The sequence below is a fragment of the Neopelma chrysocephalum genome, unplaced genomic scaffold (genome assembly GCF_003984885.1).
Source record: "Neopelma chrysocephalum unplaced genomic scaffold, ASM398488v2 Primary Assembly neopelma1_182, whole genome shotgun sequence".
NCBI classification, from domain to species: domain Eukaryota; kingdom Metazoa; phylum Chordata; class Aves; order Passeriformes; family Pipridae; genus Neopelma; species Neopelma chrysocephalum.
In genome coordinates this window covers 1,616,925-1,637,451 of record NW_020897844.1, presented here as the reverse complement: position 1 = coordinate 1,637,451, position 20,527 = coordinate 1,616,925, and the positions used below count along the sequence as shown (strand labels likewise).

Genomic DNA, 20,527 nt, shown 5'->3' with positions numbered 1-20,527 from the left:
GCTCCAAACAGAACCAGCTGCTGGAAAAGCCTCCCGCTGCCCGTGCCGACCAACACCACGCTCTGCATCCCACCCGGCCCAGCATTCCCACGGCATTTCCCATGGGCAGGTTTTCCAAGCTGCCTCCCCACAGCCACATCCCAGCACCGGGTTCAGCCCTGAGGCTGCTCCTGCCCTGAGTGGAGCCAGAACCCACCTGCTCGTCCAGGCCGGCCTCGGGCGTGGAGCAACGCGTGTCCTCGCTGGACAGGAGCCGCAGGGAGTCCCGGGAGAGGGGGGTCAGGGGGGCACAGAGCAGTTCGGGGCTGATGGGGCTGCGTGGTGAGTGGCTGTGGGACAGCTCCAAGTGGGGGTGGTAGCTGCCCACCTCGGGGGAAGCCGGCTGGGGAGTCGAGGGGTTCCCCAGCTGGGGGGTTGTCCGTCCGTCCGTGGATCTGTAGGACCTGAGACAGGAGCAGGGATGAGAGCTCAGCCCCAGGCACAGCTTGTGCTCCCCTGCTGCCGCCCCACGACCCCTTCCACCCCGCTGGGAACAGCCCAGGGATGCAGCACACGGGAGCAGGGAATGCCACAGCCCAGAGGCCAAACCCATCCAGGCCCAGCTCTGTCCTGGAGCAGCTTTGCACCACTGGTGCTGCTCCCCTGAGGTCCCGTGTCCCACACGCCTCCTACGCTCCCAGTGCTGCATAAACACCGCCATGAGAAGCTCCCTATGAAATTAAGACACTTCAAAATTGGTTCTTCCAAGTATTTCCCATCTCCACACAACCACGTGACCCCCGGCAGCAGCTCAGGGACCGAGTGTGGGGAATCAGCAACGCTGGAAACGCAGCGATTCAGCAGCTGGGGGCAGGAGGAGCACAGTGAAACCCCGAGATTTCAGATTTTAACCAAGAATTAACAAAGTCTGAGCCCCGACACAGATTTCCAGATAAAAACCCACAGGCTGCAAACACAGAAACGTAACTGAGTCCCCACATCCAAGATGAACTGCAAAGGCAAGAGGCCACTGAGGACCTCCAAGGATCAGACTCCAGATCTTGGCCAGAATGTCCATCAGGACATACAAGCACAGACCAAATTAGACTAATTAAAGAGCTGCACTGCACCAAGCCAGACCAAGTTGTGCTGAATTGAGATGCAACTTAAAAGCTGCTACACAAAAAACCCCAAACCAATCTGTGATGTCCACAAGGCAGGAGGAGCACAGGAGGCCCAACAGATCTGCTGGAGAAGGTCACAGAGACAGGGACATTTAAGGGAGACTGAGTGAGTTTACCCCAGTGATTACTGGCCTTTCCTGGCCCAGGTGCTCCATAGGCAAGGAGCAAGTTACAGGCTCAATCACAGCAACAAGAAGTTGCCAGGCCTTGAGAGGCTCCAAAGATTTCTAAAGAAGGACTAAAGCAACTGCAGAGAACAACCAGCAACTCCAGGATGGGACCTGAGCAAGGACCCTGCCAAGGTGGAGCTCAGGATGTGATGACACCAAGCTGAACTCAGCCAGACTCTTGGCACAAACACAGCAAACCACATCCCAGGTTTGCTCCCATCCCCATCTCTCCCTGCTGGAAAGCCACAGTGGGAATACTGGCCCCAGCTCTGGGGGAATCTCCCTCCTTGGAAGTGTTGATCCCATGGCCAAAGCCACGGCCAACAAGGTCTCCTGCTGGACCAGAGACCTCTGCAAGTCCTTTCCCCCCAGCATTCCTAAAGCGATGAGCTGAAGCTTGAATCCACCACAGTGAGCAAGCCAGGAACTCAACATGGCACCTTCTACCAACATCCTTCCTCACAAAAAGGGTCTCCAGAGGAACAAAGCCATGGGGAAGCGTTATCAGATGTAAGACATGGGCTGAAGAGGTTTGCAAAGAAACACCAAAACGTCCCACACACTCCAGGAGCACCGGGAATCGCAGCTGGAATCACACAGAGGAAACGGGGCAGAAGTGGCACCAGGGGGGTCTGAAAAAGGCCACTCTGGCACCTGCAGAAGTTCCTGCAGAAACCCCCAAAGACTGAGAGAAACTGAAACCCTCGCGGGGCTGAGGCAGCGCAGTCACACCCAGCTGGGAATCAGCAGCTTCTGCCCCAGGACAGAGTGGCACCAACCAACCAAACCACTGAAAATGGGATGGAGAAAAGCCAATCTCTTCTTGTGCAGGTTTCTGATGAGATCCATGGGAGGTTTTAGACACTCACTCAGAAAGACACTTTGGAGAGGGAATCGAGCGTCCAGCGACCAGAGGAACTTAAGGTGAGTGTAAATGGGGCAGGGTGAGCACAGCCACTGCTCCCTGCTCTGGAATGATGCCCACTGCAGCCCTTGTGTCCCCTCTGGACTCCCAAGCTGGCACACCAGCTCCCACACTTCTGGAGCAGTCAAAGTGCTTGAGAAAGCAGAATCCTAACAGTTGGTACGAGAGTTGTTGGCACCAAACCGGGGTGTAACCTCACCCCCACCCCAGCAGGACTGTGCCCCACTTCCCCATGGGCCCCTCCAGCTGGATGGGGCCAAAATTTCCAACAGCAGCACAAGCTTTAAACCGTTTTTATGGATCAGCTGATCCAACAAAGCCTCCCAGGAGCACCCCTCAGTGGGAATGGTGCCGTACCTGCTGCCCCGGCGCTGCGGGGGGACGCTCGTGCTCCAGAGCCACCGCGCCCGCTCCATCTCCTCACACTTCCCGTGCCGAGCCGCGAAGGCCGAATCAGACAAGTCCTCGACCTGCAAAGGGAAGGGGACAGGGCTTGGTCAGAGCTTTCTGCCATCAAACAACCATCTAAGTGTGGTTTTGCCAGCGTAAGCTACAACGAGGGTTTAAATGTTTTTCACTGAGTCACAGAATGTTCCAAGTTGGAAGGGACCCACAAGGATCATCCATCCAACTCCTGCCCTGCACAGACACCCCAACAATCCCACCCTGTCCCTCAGAGCGTTGTTGAAACACTCCTGGAGCTCTGGCAGCCTTGGGGCTGTGCCCACTGCCCTGGGGAGCCTGGTCAGTGCCAACCACCCTCTGGGGGAAGAACCTTTCCCAAAATCCAGCCTAACTCTGCCCTGACACAGCTTCATCTGTTCCCCCATGTCCTGTCACTGGCCACCACAGAGAAGAGATGGTGCCTGAGAAGAGATCAGTGGCTGGAGGGAGGCAGATCCTTAAAGAGAGTGTGAGAGCACCTTGTTAAACTGAGTCAGCACTGCTTAGGAAGAGATTAAGAACTAAAAAGCAAAGGAAAGCCACTTACCCCAGAATGGAAGTGCTCACACAGAGGTTTAAAGAAATATCATTATCAATTTAACTAAAATAATGACTAATAATAACTATAGTGGCTGATCATGATTTCTTCATGAGGCTGTTCCATAAAAAGATTGGTGCCCAGAGAGGTCTCCTGACAGCAATCAGACCTTGGATCCAGCTGTACCCAGCCAGCTAACCCAGCTTCTCATGCCTCCCCTGCAAAGGAACCAACACCAGCTGGTTCCCTGCCGAGGTCCCCATGTCTGCTCCCTCCGGGGACACTGTTCAGCCACCACCAACCCCGTCCCACATCAACTGGGAAATGAAATCCTTCTCACCTCGTCGTTGTCCTCCTCAGGGCTGGCCTTCAGAGCGCTGATATCCACCTCACGCCAGCTGCAACAACACCAGGGCACAGTCAGGGCACAGCCAGAACCAGCAGCACACACCCCCCACCACCAACACGGGCTCGTGGGAAAGGGAAAACACAACCCTCTGACAAAGAGCATAACACTTAGGCTCAGTTTTAAGCACCAGACCCCCTCGCTGGTCTGCAGTGCGGCTGAAGCCAAGGGCAGAGGAAGCAGAGCAGAGGTTGCAGCATTTCCTCCTCTTCCTCTGGCTCAGCAACAGGTTCCCTCCCTCCCTGCTCTGAAACGGGCCTGGGGAGAGCACGGAGGACCAGGAGGAAGAAAGAGGGAAGTTGGGAAGAGACTGCAATGCAAGGTTAACCCAGCCCAGGCACCTGCAGAGCTGTGAAACCTCCAGGACCTCTGGGCTCAGCAGCAGGACAAGAGGACAACCAGGATGATTTTAAACTGAACAGAGAGACCTGAGTAAGGCCACTGACCTTGATGGACAGGGACACTCAAACAAAATATTCCCTAACTTAGCCAGTCTCCATCGATGGTCAGTTTTCCAAACTATCCCTTATTCCCAAGGAATAAGTAAAGCAAGGCCCTTTCCCACAGCCCCAGGGGGGATCAGGCAGTACCTGGGTGTGAGGATCTCTTTGTACTGCAGCTTCTCCACCCGGGTCGTCGCAGCCACGGACATCGGGATGACGATGTTGTTGATATCGAAGGAGCTTTCTCCTCTCCTCCTCCTTGGCTGCTGCAATGGGAAGACAAAGAACCACGTGAGAAAGGGATGTGGGTTTTGTCACGTTGGAAAGTCATTCATGGAAGTCGTTGGGAGTCATTGCTGGAAAAAGGACCTTGTACAACCTATGGACACTTCAGAACCAAGAGCAGTTTGCATCAGAATGGAGGTCACCTACTGCTTGCTCCAAGTCCCCTTCCCATCCCAAAATCCTTCACTTGGAAAGTCCAAACAAGGGCTTTGGTCCCTGCAGGCACCAAAAAAAGGTGAGCCAGAGCTGCTGAGCTCCAGCCACCACCCCCACACTGGCACCAGTTGCTGCACAGCCAGGTGGGTCAGGACACGGATCCAGCCGATAAACTGACCCTGCAAGAGGAAAAATGTCCCATATAATCCAATTCCCTACTGCCAGAAGGTGAGGAACCATCAAGGAAGAGGGAAGGACCATCATGTTTGGGAACAGCTGCCCTGCTCAGGGTCTGGGCCCACCCCAGGTGACCCTGTGACAGAGGAGGAGCAGAGCAGTCAGACAGGAGCTCATCTCTGGTCCTGACAGCTGTACCAGGAGCCCAACAGCTCCATCTGCATTGGGCTTCCAACTGGAATAAATGTTCCAAGAGAGAAATAAGATCCTCATTGATCTGTTTAAACCTGGTTGAACGCTGGGTGCTCTTCCATCACTTGGTTCCCTCCAAAAACCTGTGACAGCAGCGCTGATGGTTCAGTGACAAGAATCCTCATGGGCCACCCTGATATGCAAAGGGCTCCTCTTCCTCATGGAGTCACCTGTGAGTCACCACATCCTCTGACTCCTCAGATCCCTGTGGCTCTCAGTGTAGGAACATGTGGGAACCCAACTGTTGGGAACCTGCCACAGCCAAATCCCAGGGCTGGCATGAAGCTGGATGAGGAAGCAGTGGGTGGGCAGCTACTGCCACAGCAGCAAGGGAATCCAAATCCCAGTGTGTCACTGCCAGGAGCAGGGACCGACCCCTCAGCTGGGGAGCAAACGCAAACCTGCGGCCGCCTGCGACGCCTGAACCCGGGACCTCTGCCCCTGAGCCCAGAGCCTGGAGCCCAGGGCCTGGAATCCTCCTGTGGGATTCGGCTGTGGAAGGGAAGTCTCCTCATCTGGTTCACTGGAGGGAGCCTGGAACACTCCTGTAGGACTCGGCCGTGGAATTTGAGTCTCTTCATTTTGCATTTCTGAACGAGATTGTAAAAATGCAGCAAAAAAAGCAGCGAGAGAAGACCAAGGTGGGTGTGTGAAACCAAGGAAAGGCCTCCTCGGTGTGCTCGAGCTGCCCCAAAAACACCGAGCACACTCCAGCTGAACCACTGCTGCTCTTCTGGGTTCTTCTCACACCCCGGTGCTTCGCTGGTGTCACAGCTGGTGATGCAACAACTGAATTCTACAGGGAAGGAACCCAGCCGGGTTCTGGAACCCCACAGCAACAAGCTTGGAGCAGGGACAAAGGGATTGAGCTGGAAGTGGTGCCTCAGCTCTGCCAGGGACAGACATCTCTTACTCACCCTGGTTTCCCTGTCGGGGTTCAAGGAATCCTGCTCCACTGTCCCTGCTGTGGCCCAAACTACCAACTGGGGTGGCCAGACAGAATTAAAATCTTCACTGGGACACTTGTGAGCTCAGCAGAATTCAATCCTCCAATCAAGAGCTTCTGCTAACGAGGGTCAGGCTCTGGTGGAGGAGCTCTGCTATTGATCTGTCCTGGGCACATGGGAGGGGACCTGCTCACCCACACAGCTGCACAAAGGTCCCAAACCCTGTTTTCCTTGACTATTTTGGGAGGCTGAGTGTGCCTCAGATGGTCTGAGTTAAGCAACTGCTGAAGCTTGTGTGTAGTTGAAATATTATGTAGATTATGTTGTACCATGGACTTGTGACCCCAACCCCACTTACAGCCCAGGGAAAGCTGTCCCAGGGGGAGCCTCCCTGTTCCAGCAGCAGCATTGCTGCTGCTCAGCTCTTCTCTTCCTGGCATCCCCACACAACTCCAGAAACCAGAACCTGGACGTGGAGCAAAGCCAAGAGACTGCTGGGAACAGGAAGTTCCATCAGCAGTTCCTGAGCTGATGGTGAACCTGTAATTGCAGCTCAGTGGCTCTGCACAGCCAACATCCATCCAGGAATGCCTGCAGACCCAACATCAGAGTGAGGAGGGTCAGCAACCCCCCCATCAGCTGAACCAACAGGTCCAGCACTAAGAGAAGCACTGAGCAGTGTCCAGCCTAAGAACTGCTCAAAAGCTGAGCCCCTGTGATGGAGCTGAGCTCAGAAACCCTTCCGGAAAGGCAGCAGATACTCACGGCGGTGCTGGAGGTGCCCTGGGAAGTGGAGCTGGCAGGAGCTGAGCCCTCTGAGGAGGTGGACAGTTGCCGAGCTATGGGGCTGTGAGGGGTGGGGGTCACAGCTGCCGACAAGTAGCTCGGGCCGCCGACGTCCGGGTGGTGCTTCAACACTGCACGGGGAGGGCGGGAGAGAAGGGAGAACGACATTAGCCAGAAACAAAAACCCACCCAGGGGGGTGGGCGGCGGTGGAGAGAAGAGGACCATGTGCACCAGAAACGGCCAGTGCTGAGGAGCTCTTTGCAGGAAAGAGAAGCACCTTCCAGGCTGGCAGGCCCTGGGGAAGAAGCAGTTAGAGCACACGAGGCGTCGCTGCGGTGGCGACACGGCCCAAAGCAGTGCGTGCCCCCACAGAGGCTGGGAGTGCAGCAAAGCCCAAGCTCCCCCCGAGACACCTGCCCGTGGGGGCCTACCTTCACTCCTCTCAGATGAGCAGTCTCGCAATCTCTTTTTGTCATGGGCAGCAGGCTGGGCAGAGCGCTCTGGCGCTCTCTCGGCCTTGGCCACGGCCGAAAAATCGTCTAAAGGCGGCCTGTGTGCCTTGTCTGGTTGGGATTTTTGATGTGAGCGCTCTGAGGAGGGGAACAGAGAAAGAGCTATGAAACGCCTGTTTTCACCTCTCTTTCTGTTGGCACAGGAGGCTCGGGCAGAGTTTACCAGCTCCTTGAATCCAGACAGGTCAGGCTCCACACACCCTCGGGGTGCTGGAGGGGTGCGCTCAGGGCTGAGCGAGCTGTGGCACTGCCCGGGTCACACCGAGCAAGAAAAGGCCCCTACAAACCTGAGCTGCACTGCCTGCACACACTTCACCTTCAGCCCTGCACTGCCTCATCCCCAAGAGTGGAATTTGAAGGGTCTCCTCCTCCTCTCTCCACCCAGACCGTCGGGTACCAGGCTGGGGAGGGCCAACACTTACTGGCTGCGGTGAAGAAGGAGTTGACCAGCTTGTGGCGGTCCTTGCGGGCAGGGTCTGCCAGGCTGCTGGGCATGGGGGCTCTGTGCTTGAGCGACAGCTTTTTGGGAGGTTTAGTTTTCTCGTAGGGTTTGTTCTGCCACTGAGATTTCAACATGCTCTGGAAGTGCAGGCTCGTCGGCACATCTGCAGGGGGATACAGGACACAGAATGCAAATTAAAGGTGAAACCAAAAGCTGTGGTCCCATCACCCTCTCCCAGTACCCCCAGTAAGAACAGCCCTCGGTGAATATACAGGTACTGACTGTAAGACCCAGGGTTGCCTAAAACCTCCTCATGGTCAGAAAGGACCTGCAATAGGACCCAACATTTCTGATCTGCAGCTCTTTGAGAAAAGGACTTTTCTACAGGATTCACAGCCCAAGTATATCCTGGTAGGAGAAGGAAGCCTTTGTCAGAACAACCATGTGTCTTCATCCCTGAGGTCTCTCATGTGCTGCCACGCTCAGTGCTGCTACCTCAGATCTGACTTCCAAGAATCTGAGGTATCTCAGCACATCAAATCTGGGCTGGAAGAGAGAAATTCAGCTTAAATGCTCCATTTCAGGTCAAGCCAAAAGCCAACCAGGTACTGTAGGATGTTAATCTGCCTGATGTGGCACCTCAATCCTGGGAAGTTGTGTGAGTGAGCACAACTGAGAGGCTCCAAGAGCAGGAGTAACTGCCCTGCCTGGGGCACGGAGCCACCCGAGAATAAACTCACATAATTACCTGGGAAGCTGATGCATTTGGAGCCTGAATTTCTGTGCTTTCACGGATCACAGTAATCCAGGGCACCTGTCCCTGTTTGATCCTGCCACCTCCAAGGAGCACAAGTGTGCTGTGCTGCTGTGAACCCCGGCAGGCTCTATCCCTGCTCACATTCCTCAAGCTTTGTTTCTCCCAAATCCCACACAACCTGACTCTGACCTCAGCCAAAAGAGGGAACACTGATGAGGTTATTCTGTGTATTCCTTGTGCAGGCAAGGCTAAGGTAGGGAATAAAAACCAATAACTGGAGCAGCAAACTACTCCAGCCTCACTTCTTTTCACACTCAGAGCTTCACACTCCAGATGTGAGCACCAAACACCACTGCCTAAGTCTCCTCTAAGACCCATCTCCCTTTCATATGCCCAAGGGCCAAAATCCTAGTTGGGAAAAGCCTTAAACCCTTCAGGGTTAACAAGAAAACTATTGAGATGTGAATTTATCTTCTCCAACTACATCCACGAGGAATACACCAGGGATTTGTGGTGTGACAGGTCACTCCTCTGCCTCTCCTCCCCAGTACAGCCCAGGACAAGCAAAAGTGGAAGTTAAAAGCACCAAGATGAGCATCAGGAGCACCAATATCCCTCCCCCACATCTCTCAAGCTCATGTGACATTTTCACAGGGATTCTGACGTTGGCCTGAGCAGGGATGAACCTTCCCAGGCCCTGGCACAAGGAATAAAGCTCCTCACTCTTCACCTCAGAGGGCGAGTGGCAGAGACTCAAGCTCTGCTGGCTGACATCTGAACCTCTCCCAGTATTTCCCTCCTAATTTTAAGGACTGGAAAGCCCCAGCAGATCCAGCCAGGCAAACAGGATGGAGGGAGCTGGCAGGGTATGGGATGGAATCAGTGGGGACCAGGCTCCCTGGAAAAAAACAAGACAGCTGCACTCCAAGTACCTTGATGGTTTAACCCCATCCCTTTGCAAAAGAAGGGTTGTCACAGAGTGGTGGCAGCTCCCAGGCCACCACTGCTGCTTTATGGGGACATGTCCCAAAAAACAGAAAGGGTCCAGTCCTTTAGGGATGATGCCAGCCACTGGAGTGGTCAAACTTTGGGAAAATGACCTCTGCTCTTCACTAATATTTTGCTTTCTCCTCAAAATTCACATCCCACACATCCGTGGAAGGAGGGGAGAGGCTGAAGGGAGAGAAAACACGCCAAGAGAGGAAGTTGTCAGCAGAAAATGAGTTATTTGGCTGTTTGGCACTGCCCTCCTGGCAGCAGGGGCCGTGTAGCAAGTGACACCATCGCTCCCTCCTCTTCCTTCTCGGGCAGCAGTGCAGGGCTCCCAGGGACCAGCAGATGGCAACCACACTGAGCCCAGCGCTCATCCTCCCACCAAGGTTATTACATCATCCGAAAATTCCCAGCGAGGAATCAGATGAACCAGAAAAAAAAAAAAAACCACCACCACACCACCCTGCAAGGCAGGGGACAAAAGGGGACAAAGCGCTGACAGAGCACAAGTGCAGGGGTTAAAAGCCTCGCTGGCTGCGCTCTGCCTGCCAGAGGAATAAATGAATAAATGATCTTTTTCCTCCCGCAGCCTCCTGGCAATTTTGCCCTTGGCAAAATGCTCCGGAGATCCCGGCTGCTGGCACCGGAGAGCCCGGAGAGACGGGCTCAAAGTGAAAGTCAGCACATGCTCACAGCTCCCAGCCAGGCTCCAGCCAGCCAGGAATCCTGGCCCAGCCTCTGGACACCCACCCAGCCCCAAAACCACCACAGGAGCCCCAAAACCCCATCCTGGATTAATGTTCACGGGCAGGGAGACACCTCACTGCCCACTGGCAGCACCAGGCAGAGCAATTCCCCCCTGAACACATCACACCTGGCTCTTTCTAGGATAAAAAAGCACCCCCATCCCAAAAATCAACCTTAGAGAACTGCACTGAGCTTTAGTGAATAATCAAAGTTAATCTTGCAGCAGGAAATGGGTATTTCTGTGTAAGGTGCTTTAAGCTTTACAGCAATTAGTTTTAAACCCAAAGTTTTTTTAATCTCATGCAGCCAGAACAGATTTTTACCCTGTGAGTTGGCTGCAGGGGACCCTAAAAATGGGAAAAACATGGGATGAGATGATTTGCCTGGTGGCTGTGGTGCAATAGAACCCAACAGGTTCTCTTCCCACTTCCCAGGATATTTAACACTACAGACAGAGGATCACAAGTGCTGTGAAACCAGGAAATAAATTCCTGCTTCAGGATTTCGTTCAGTTCCTTGAGCACTCCTGAGCAGAGCTGTTTCTCTGGGAGGGGAGGGATCCAGTTTTTAAAAATAGCACCAATTTACTATTTTAGTCTGGTTTAAATATAGTGCTAGTGAAAGATGCCAGATTAATTGCTCCCAGACACTCCCTGCACTTCCTAATGTCACACAAAGTTTGTGAAAAGCTGGAGTTTAAACCCAAAACCACACATCAGCCCAGTGACTTAACCTGCACCTACCATTTGACATCCCCATGGGAAGCAGGGCCACACACCTTCCTGCCAGGATTAGAATCCCAGAATGGTTTTGGTTGGGAGGGACCTTAAACATCACCCATTCCCACTCCTTGCCATGGGCAAGGACACCTTCCACTAGCCCAGGCTGCTCCAAGCCCCATCCAACCTGGCCCTGGACACTTCCAGGGATCCAGGGGCAGCCACAGCTTCTCTGGCAGAGGTGTTTTACACCTCAGGCAGCCAAGAACTGATCCCAGGGGAAGGAATCACTCTGATCCATGCACTGCCCAGCTCTCCTGATAAAAGTATCAGTTCCTGTCACTCGTGGTCCTGTGTTTTGGGATCAGAGGGATAAGATGACAGACAGACACCAATCTCATCCAAGCCAACAGTTTTTGGTCAAAGAACAGACCTGTATTTAATTTGGCAGCTTAGGAAGCAAAAGACTCTGGAAACTATTTTTCCCTTGGGAAAAGTTCCTGCATGTGAAATCTGTGAATACCCCCAGTCAGGGCTGGTTAATTATTCCTCTTAATGATGATTAACCCTGATGCTGTAACACAGGGAAACGAGTGTCTTAATGGGAACATCCCTTCTTTCTGTACCCTCTGAACCATGGAAGACCATTTACAATTCCTTACAAGGTCAAAAGAATTTCCTGCGACAAACCAATCCACAAATCATTTTATCTGGGTGAATAAACTCTGCAAAAGCAAACATTTCACAAGTGGTTTAGAACACCAAAGGCCCCAGCCCAGGACAGACTCCCAGGCACTGCCTGGCTCCTCCACCACCAGTGAGGCTCCAGGTCAGATTCCCAAAACACACGTTCAGAGCAGATCAGATGCTCTAATCCTAAAAACACCAGCAGATGGACAAGTTTGGTTGTACCCAAGGGATGTGCAGCTCCCCTGGAAGGCCAGGATGGAGGAGCAGGCTCTGGAGCACCTCCAAGCATCCCTTGTAACCCAGCTCAGGACCCAGTTTGACCCGGGGGGTGCTGCACTTACCATCTGGGAATGACAGGACAGGATGGATACAGGAGTCCAGCTGGGAGAGGCGCTCCAGCAAAGGGGCATCATACTGGATTTCCAGAGTGGTGGAGCTCCGAGTGCCACACAGGGCACAGGAGGGGTTCACGTCACAGCTACAACGGGCCAGGTTGTTACGGTGGACCTGGAAAAGGGACAAGAAACAGGCTCAACACATCAGAGGTCAACGTGTCTAAGGACTCTCTTCACACATTCCCACCTGACAGGTCATTAGAAACATCAGGTCACTGCTTTTTTGTGTTTTTTTTTTTTTTTGATACCTTGTGTCTATATATATATATATGTATGTATCTAAAATTATATTAAAAGGTATAGATTATATACACGCCTTTTTTTAATGTGCATTGTATAAAACCTGTGAATTTAGTGCGGCCTCATGAGGGGACGATTTCACTTTGCATAAACACAACTGAAAACTCCGGCTCACCAGCACAGACAGTTTAACAGCTGCTAAATTTGACTAAAAGTGTTTAATTTTATCTAGGTTGAAACCTCATTTATAAAAATCATGAGGCAGCACAATTCAGTTGTCAGAGAGCGGGAAAAAAGCGCCATTTTTAGTTCAGATGGGTCAGAGCCATCATTATATGCCAAGAGCTGACACTTACAGGGACATCTACAGAGTGACAAAGGTGTTTTTCAACCTTGTTCCTTAATCCAGGACAGGCTCTCAATTCACAGATTTATAGGCTTTATACAGACTTCATTTATATTAAACCACTGCAGGCAGACACACAACTGGATGTAAATCCCATGCAGAGACAACAACCCACAATTCCACATCAAAATGGGAGAATGGCTCAAACTGGATCCTGCAGAAACCTGTTCTGAGGCAGAATTAGTCAAATAATTTCCATGAATGACTTGAATGATGGAAGAAAATATCCACAGCAAATAACACTCAACTGGGAGGGCTACAAACACCTTGAAGGAAAGAGCTGGAAATCCATTCATGTTATAAATGAAGAAAAATTATCTAAAATAAATCAGATATAATTCACTGAGGGCAAATGCAACAGGCAGACACTTCAGTGCCCAGTGAGGAGGAGGAAGAGGTAACTGAGCAGTTCCTCTGCTCTGCCCAGGGGATGTTGTGATGGATCCCAAAATGAGCCTGAACCAGCAGTGTTGTACCACTGCTGAGAATTAATTAAAACAATAATGAAAATTAACCCCACAGGGCTTTCTAACCAGGGTGGCTGTGCCAGGAGTGAGGTAATCCTGCCACTCTGTTACCAACTACACACACTCAACCTTTAAATCACTTTTCTTTCCTACAGGACATCTCCCAGTTTTAACATTTCAAGTGATGGATGATCTCTGTTGAAACTTTGATCTCTCCTGGTTGTTATTTCTGGTCCCACCAATCCACAACCACTTTGTGCCAGACAGGAGAGTGTGGTCAACTGGAGACAACACGGTATTTCTGGAGCAGGACTTAGCCATGACTCAGCTTTCTCTGGAATAACTGGAGGAATCCACAGAAACCCCCTGATATCTGGCACTTCTTCCATCCTTGGAACTGCTTTTCTGAACCATCCTTGATTATCAAATGTATTTGGTGATTACAATAAAGATCTAACACAGAATCAACGGCCAATTCTTCAGACACTGAGGGCACAATTCAGCATCATCCCTGAGACAGTTCCTACACTTCCAAATCACTGAAGATACTGCCAGTAATCACTGCAGAGCTCTCCCAGAAACACCCCAGATAAAACTGCAAATGAGGGATCAGTTCAAGCTGACTCAGCTGAGCAAGAATCTGTTTTGCTCAGAAAAATGCTGCTTTCTGAGCTTCTCTTTAAAACATTCACAGAGTGAAAACCCCCCCGAACCCTTGTGGGAAAGTTTGACTTGAAACCCTCTGACTCAAAGGTAAGTGGATTTTTGCCATCTGTGGTTCTGTATGCACAAAAAAGGTCCTTATTTCCTCAATTTCTCACTCTGTTCCTTCCAACTGACAGTTTAGGGTGTTCCTAAGAGAAATTAAAAAGAATGAAGCACAGCCCTTCCTCATACAGGCAATAAAACTGTATTTCCACTGAATGAATTCTGCATAAGGGAGAAGAGTATAAAATAAATTTTTGAAAATCCAGATAACAAAACCAGAAACAGTGAGGGCATTCAGTGACTTCCAAATTTGAGCACTGGAAGCAAACACAGCCACCTAAGCAGGACATTCTCATTTGTGCCTGGGCAGACAACTGTGGTTTTTCTGTGAGCAGCAGCAGGGACTTCCTGGGGCTGTGTTAATTCCTGTGTCAGAGTTCAGGTTTCCTGATACTTGACTTCTCAGGGTTTCTTTTAACTGCTCAGACTGTGCCACACTGAACTACTTGGCCTTGAGTTCACCTCGGGCTGGTTGGTTTTGGATAAGAAAACTCAAAGAGTTCAGCATCTTCCCTCCCCAGTGTCAGCAGAGAAAAAATCAACAAATTAAGCTTCTCCTTCGTTTCTCCTTTATTTCTCCAGCAGCCTTTGAAGCCTCACTGTCCTGCTCTTCCCCCCTGTTATTTTTTTCCCTTTCTATAAGAAAAGTAACATCAAAAAAAGCCAAACTGACCTTTTTGGAGAGGGGCATGATGGTGCTGGGTCGGACGAGCCGTCGCTTCTTGCAGCTCAGGACGGGGCGGGTGCGCGCGGCCACACACGTCCCGTCCGAGGGGGCAGGAACCAGGTTCAGTCGTTGCTTTTTATGCAGGAGCTCCTCAGCTTCCTGGCCATCTCCCTGAGCGTGTTCTGCCAGGCCAGGCTGAAGACTGGCCCAGAAGAGAGGAGAATGAGATCCCGTTACTCACTCAGGCAGGTTGGGGTTCAGACCTGAGCAAACACTGCAAGCTGAGTTTAAAGCCTTGCAGTTCGTGAGGTGACAGCTTTTATTAAATCGACTCTAATTTTTGCTTTTACTTTGGTCACCTTCCACTTTCCCACCACTGAATCTTTGACAAAATACCTTTGGAAGCTCCCGAACAAAAAACATTATTTAAAGCCAGTCACAGAGCAAAAGCCACTTTAGACCTGAACAGCTTTTATCTTAGAATTCAGCTTCCTCCAGAATTACAGCTCGGGGAACCTTAAGACAACAGGTTTCATGAGTCTAAACGCCAGAGAACATATAATTTTATTTAAAAAATATTTAACCCTGATGTAAAGTTGATTCTGATGAATATCTGAGATCTCTACCCGTAACAACTCTCAGCAGAGAGGTGCAGTGTTAAGATTAACCTCTTTTCTCACACACAAAGGATGCAGCAGCCCCGGCATCAATGCCCCCATGCCCCGACCAGATCCCAGCACAGCAGCGCCTCATCCACGGAACCTTTTCATGCCTATTCTGCAAGTGTTTCATTTCTAAAAATGCAAAACATGAAAGCCCTGTGGTCTAAGGCTGTGCAGTTCAAAGGCTACAGGGATACAAAGGGCTCTGTTATAGCCTGCAGTGTTCCAGCTGCAGCCATGGGCTCCCTGATCCGTGATTCCTACGCTTCCTCGTGCTCCACCGGTGCAGGATCCATCCCTCTCTCCTTCCCCTCTTCCCTCTCTTTTTTCCTGCCTCCCTCAAGGAACTGAGCAAGTGCAATGGTTTTCAAGGGGTTTCAAGTGGTTCGACCCTGCAGCATCGTGGAATGTCTTCCACTTGTTTTCATTTACCCAACAGAAACAGCCTGGAGAAACCAAGACTTTAGGAAGTTTTACTCCCCAGATCGGCGGGATTTGTGATCCTCGGTAACTCCAGAAAAGTGGGTCAGTGGTTACAGGTAATTCTGCAAGTGGGGCACTGGTACCTTTGAATCACACGATTTGCAAAGTGTATTAAAAATACTCGTAAAGAAACCAGTCCTGCCCGTGCTCGGTGCACGGCTGCCTGCGGGGCCTGTTCGTGTAAACACAGCTCAGCTTAATTCCATTTTCAGCAAAACAATGCAGCAGAAAACCTCAAGCAAGCAATCTCCTCCAAAATGTTTCCAAGCACGATGCACCACCGTGCTTTTGGAAAAAAAAAGAGACCATTTTATACCATCACCAACCCAGTTACAGGCTGGTTTCAGACGGGATGTTGTCAAGATCACAAAAATCACACTCTTCCCATAATATCCCAGCAGCTTACGTGTTAATAACTCCATTGACGGGTCTTGGTGCTCCACAGGGCTTGGTGGGATGGGATTCAGGAGTATTTGCAGCAGAAATACCCAAGTTTTCTAGTGGCTGGGATCCAGAAACGCTCTAAGGAAGGATGGGAAAAATATAAATTAATAAAAAAAAAAAGCTTCTTAAACAACCACAACTTTCTTATTCCCGGATTCTAGTTGAGGATTCTGCACTGCAGCCATGGATTTCCACACAGGACTTCAAACCAGGGTTCAGGAGTCACTATGTGAACATGAGACCAGGGACACAGGGAGTTCTTAGGGAGCAGTAAGAGGACGGATACATGGCAGCTCTTTCATTCCAAGATCCAAAGGACTTTAATTCCCCTCAGGCAACCAGGAGCATGAAAGGCTGAGGGCTTTAAGGAGATTTTAGCATTTTGTCTCCGTGGTGCAAACAAGTTCATCACCACCTGTAAACCTTGCAGGCTCTCCTGCAGTTTGGTTTGTGCTGAAAGGTCCTGTCCAAGCACTTTGGGGGAAAATGGGAGGGGAGGGAGAGGAGAACAGACTTGCAAAACTGAATTTGCATTTTAACTCACTGCCTGTGCAAACACGGTCCCAAAAGCACTTTAGAAAGTGTTTTAACTGTGGGGTTGGGATGCCAGCAGGGCAAGTGTGTAATGCTAAAAGTGCCAGATAAACACAAAGCTGGAAACACCTTTTTGGCAGAGGGAAGTAAGTAAACACTGAGTTAAAGACACTGTGCCCTACGATCCCTTCTGCCTTTGGTTTGAAACACGAACTCCCTGGCTCTGCAGGGAGCAGCAGGACTGTCCAAGCCTCCAAGGACACACCGGCTTGGTGCCTCCCACCAGTGGCATTCCTGCTCCCCATCCTGGCAGGTGCCAGCTTGGTCCAGTGTGTCCACACCCCTGGCACTCAACCCCCCCAGTCTCAGCCTTGCAGTCCCTTGGTTTTGGTGTCAGACACGCTCCCCCCTGGGTTAAACTTCATTTCTTCCTTCCTGCAGCACCTCCCACACTCCCTGCCCTGTCTGCAGCTGGGGTTCCCCCTCTGTGCACACACCAGTGGTGCGGTTCAAGTACTAATAAAAAAGGCAAAAGCAGAGCTCTGACCCCCATACAGATGTCCAGACTTGTCCCTGACTCCATCCCAAATCCATCCAGATTGCACTGATTAAATCCTCCCTGCAATCACCCCCAACTCAATGAGCAACTAAACCAGGCCAGGGCAGCGCTGGATTAACGGTTTCCAGAAGAGCAGAGACCTGAGTCACCCAGGGAAGGGCCACCTCCAACAACACAGACAACTTCTGCCTGGGCCTGTTTGAGGAACTTTGCTGGGGTTTCTACACTTCTGCTGAAAAATACGTTTCTTCCACGGGGGAGCAGAGATGGAATCCGACGGGATCCGACCGACCGGCTCATCCACCACCTGGTCTGAGCAAGATCAGATCCCACCTGAGACACAGGTAAACCCGGCACCCCGGGGAGGTGAGGGCAGGGCAGCAGCTGAACACTTTCCCTCTGCTTTCCAGAGGCTTGGCACGGCTGAGCCTTCACGTGACGGCTCCGCCGGAGGCAGCCCCGGTTCAGCAGGGCGGGGACACACATGACTCATAAGCTCTTTGGAAATCGGGTATTTATTTGCTTCTCCACAAAGGGTCCTAAAGGAGGAACTTCTTCTCCAAGAGCTGGCTCTGGCTCAGTGGTTAAAGACAGTGTGACCTGGCTGCTTCCCGTGAGGGAGCTGGGAAGCATCAATCCAACGTGTATTTATCAGGAGCAGCCCAGGCTCAGCTTATCACCCCGAGATGGGTGTGCACCAACGTGGCCCACAAGAGCCAACACCTCCTGCACTCAGAGCTCCCACAGCAGCTCCTCCTGGATGCACTGCCCAGCTCCACGCCGTCCTCCAGGGCTGGCTGGGCACAGAGGCTGGGATCCAGAGGAGCGTTCAGGATCACATCCATGCTCCTGACTGAGCTCTTCTCTGTGTTTTGGGGCTGGAACTCCAGGTCTTGAGGACCCACAGGACTCTTGGAGGGGCGTCAAACATTGAGCTGCAGCACATCTGCTTGTTGCACATGAAACCAGCAGACTACCAGGAGCCCTCAGGGCAGGAAAGCAGCTGTGTGTGGGCAGGGAGTCATGAGCCAACACCAGGAATGTTCCCCGTATTCCCAAAAAATCCCAAACAAAACCAGGCAGAGTCAGACCTTATCCTATTAATAGATACAACCCCCCTAACTACTGACTATTTTGAGTGCACCCCCTCACCAGACGAGCAAACCAAGCACAGAATCAATCTCAACAGCCAAGTTATGTCTTCAGGGCTTCGTGTTATTTCCATCTTCAGGCAAAAATATTTATTCACCTACTGAGCTTCCAGTTCCCAACAGATATTCCCAGGCCTTATTTGCAAAGCCCTTCCCTCCACTGGTGATAGGATTAGTTCCTCCCAGGGATTATCAGCCACATCCCACGTAGGAAGCTGATGCCCAAGGACACACATCCGGCGCCGGCCAAGGGAGGCACTCGGGAGAGGCTGAGATCCAAAGGGAGCTGGGGATGAGACAGAATGGATTCCTCCCCTTATTCCACGTTGCAGATGTGTCTCTAACTCTGCCAGTTTGGGGGGGGAGGGGAAAGCCCCTAATTCTCACAGCCTGGAGAGTGCCAGAATGATAAGCACCTCTCCAGGAGAGGCCCAAGAGATACCATTCCAGTAAGTGTCCAAACACCCGGGAAAGGGGCTAATCTCTGGCTCCGAGCAGATCAAGGCTCTGACTCAACACCCCGCCCTAACGAGCTGCTCTAATTAAGCAGGAACCCTCCAGGCAGGGTTCTGGTGGCTGACACCTCCAGCACCACTGCAGAGGAGCTGAGAGTGTGGAATGAAGTGTGTGTCCCTGTGGAAAGGGAATAAAACACCTTTTTCAGGAGCAGGCTCCAAGATGGGCTGCAGGGCTGCAGGAGTAGCCATAAGAAAGTGCCAGGTGGGAACCTGCAGCCTGTGTTACGCTGAAAATGTTGTTTTTCACTGCTCTCAGTGTCTATGATTTGTGTCATTGGTACCTCCAGACCTGCCAGAGCGAGCCCTGCAATAATAAAAGTCTCTGACTGGAGAGCTCAGACCCGAGTGAAAGGGATGAGAAAAGGGAAAAAGCAGGAAATGAGTAAACACAGCAACAGGGAGGTGGCTGTGAGCAGCAAAAGAGAAGCAAGCAGCTTCTTTTCCATTCACCAGGAATCTACACCTTCTGTTCCAAACATTCCAAGATTGCCTAAGACAGTCTAAAAAAGGACAATGTGATGATTTTGTAAGCAGATGGAAAATGCCTTTACTATGTATTAATGCTACTTGGCCTTAAGCTGGAGGAGGGCAGATTTAGAGTGGATATTAGGAAAAATGCTTCCCTGTGAGGGTGGGGAGGCCCTGGCCCAGGTTGCCCAGAGAAGCTGTGGCTGCCCCATCCCTGGAACTGTCCAAGGCCAGGCTGGATGGGGCTTGGAGCAACCTGGGCTAGTGGAAGGTGTCCCTGCCCGTGGCAGGGGGTAAAACTGGATGGTCTATAAGGTCCCTTCCAACCCAAACCATCCTGTGATTCCATGATTCCATGTAGGGACAAAGTCAGGTGGGACACAGTCCTTCCACCTGCAGCTTCCCAGGTTGAAAATACACTCACATCAGATAAACATCCTGATTTAAACAGACAAGGAAGAAAATATTCCTCCTATCACTGACAAATTTGCTCATTTTTCTCCGTTATCAGCTTGCCATTCCAGATTAGCTCCCAAACAACAGCCAATCCATCAGTGCAGGAGCTGCTTCCGAGGCGAATCGGAGCTCGCTGTCACTGCGCTCGTTTATTACTCTCCAAGTGCTTTTTGGATTAAAGCATGAAAAGGAGAGGGGGGGAGCACAGAACAGACGGACACCACTGTTCCAACCCAGACACTGCGTAATGCTCGTGACTCAATCACGGCTCCTCAGTCCCTGTCCCTGCTCCCCAGCTCTGTTCCCATCTCAACCACCATCCACTGCTCCAGTTGTGAGCAAAACCTGTCCTTTGTACCAAACTCCCCGGCAGTTCTGGGCTCAGCTAATCTGCTAATTAAAGACTTAAACCCCAAACACACACCTGAAAGCCAGTGTCGAGCAAGGAGGGGTTTTATTCCAATCACTCCTCATAACCCCTCTGTGGCCCGGTGTTAATGACAAATTTCACTGTATTTCATGTTATCACTCAGCACCAGGAAATCCTGGACAAAGTCTTACCAGGGACAGAGGAAAAAACTCCAAGTACAGTTTTATGGTCCCTTCTAGTTAAGTTTTTTTACCTGTGTCAACTACACTGAACATGAACCTCCAGCACTCCCAACTGCAGTGATGCTCTGTTTCTCCCCAGACGTGGCATTAGGATAGAAAAAGCAGGAATGTTGCAGCTTGGGACAGAAAAGCAGGAATGTTGCA

General features: G+C 51.3%; 1 protein-coding gene across 2 annotated transcripts in view; it reads right to left on the bottom strand.

Annotated features, from left to right (window-relative positions):
• The window catches only part of KANSL1 (KAT8 regulatory NSL complex subunit 1), a 104,631-nt gene that overhangs the window by 2,126 nt on the left and 81,978 nt on the right, over nt 1-20,527 (bottom strand). The window contains exons 5-14 of one of the 2 annotated variants that reach the window (XM_027702224.1): nt 16,048-16,163; nt 14,503-14,698; nt 11,895-12,060; nt 7,628-7,810; nt 7,125-7,283; nt 6,672-6,823; nt 4,237-4,355; nt 3,581-3,638; nt 2,616-2,728; nt 197-443 (exon numbers count right to left, since the gene is read on the bottom strand). In XM_027702224.1, coding sequence (XP_027558025.1) covers nt 197-443; nt 2,616-2,728; nt 3,581-3,638; nt 4,237-4,355; nt 6,672-6,823; nt 7,125-7,283; nt 7,628-7,810; nt 11,895-12,060; nt 14,503-14,698; nt 16,048-16,163 — 1,509 coding nt within the window. The remainder of the gene's footprint in view (nt 1-196; nt 444-2,615; nt 2,729-3,580; nt 3,639-4,236; nt 4,356-6,671; nt 6,824-7,124; nt 7,284-7,627; nt 7,811-11,894; nt 12,061-14,502; nt 14,699-16,047; nt 16,164-20,527) is intronic. The other variant, XM_027702225.1, reaches the window with a different exon arrangement.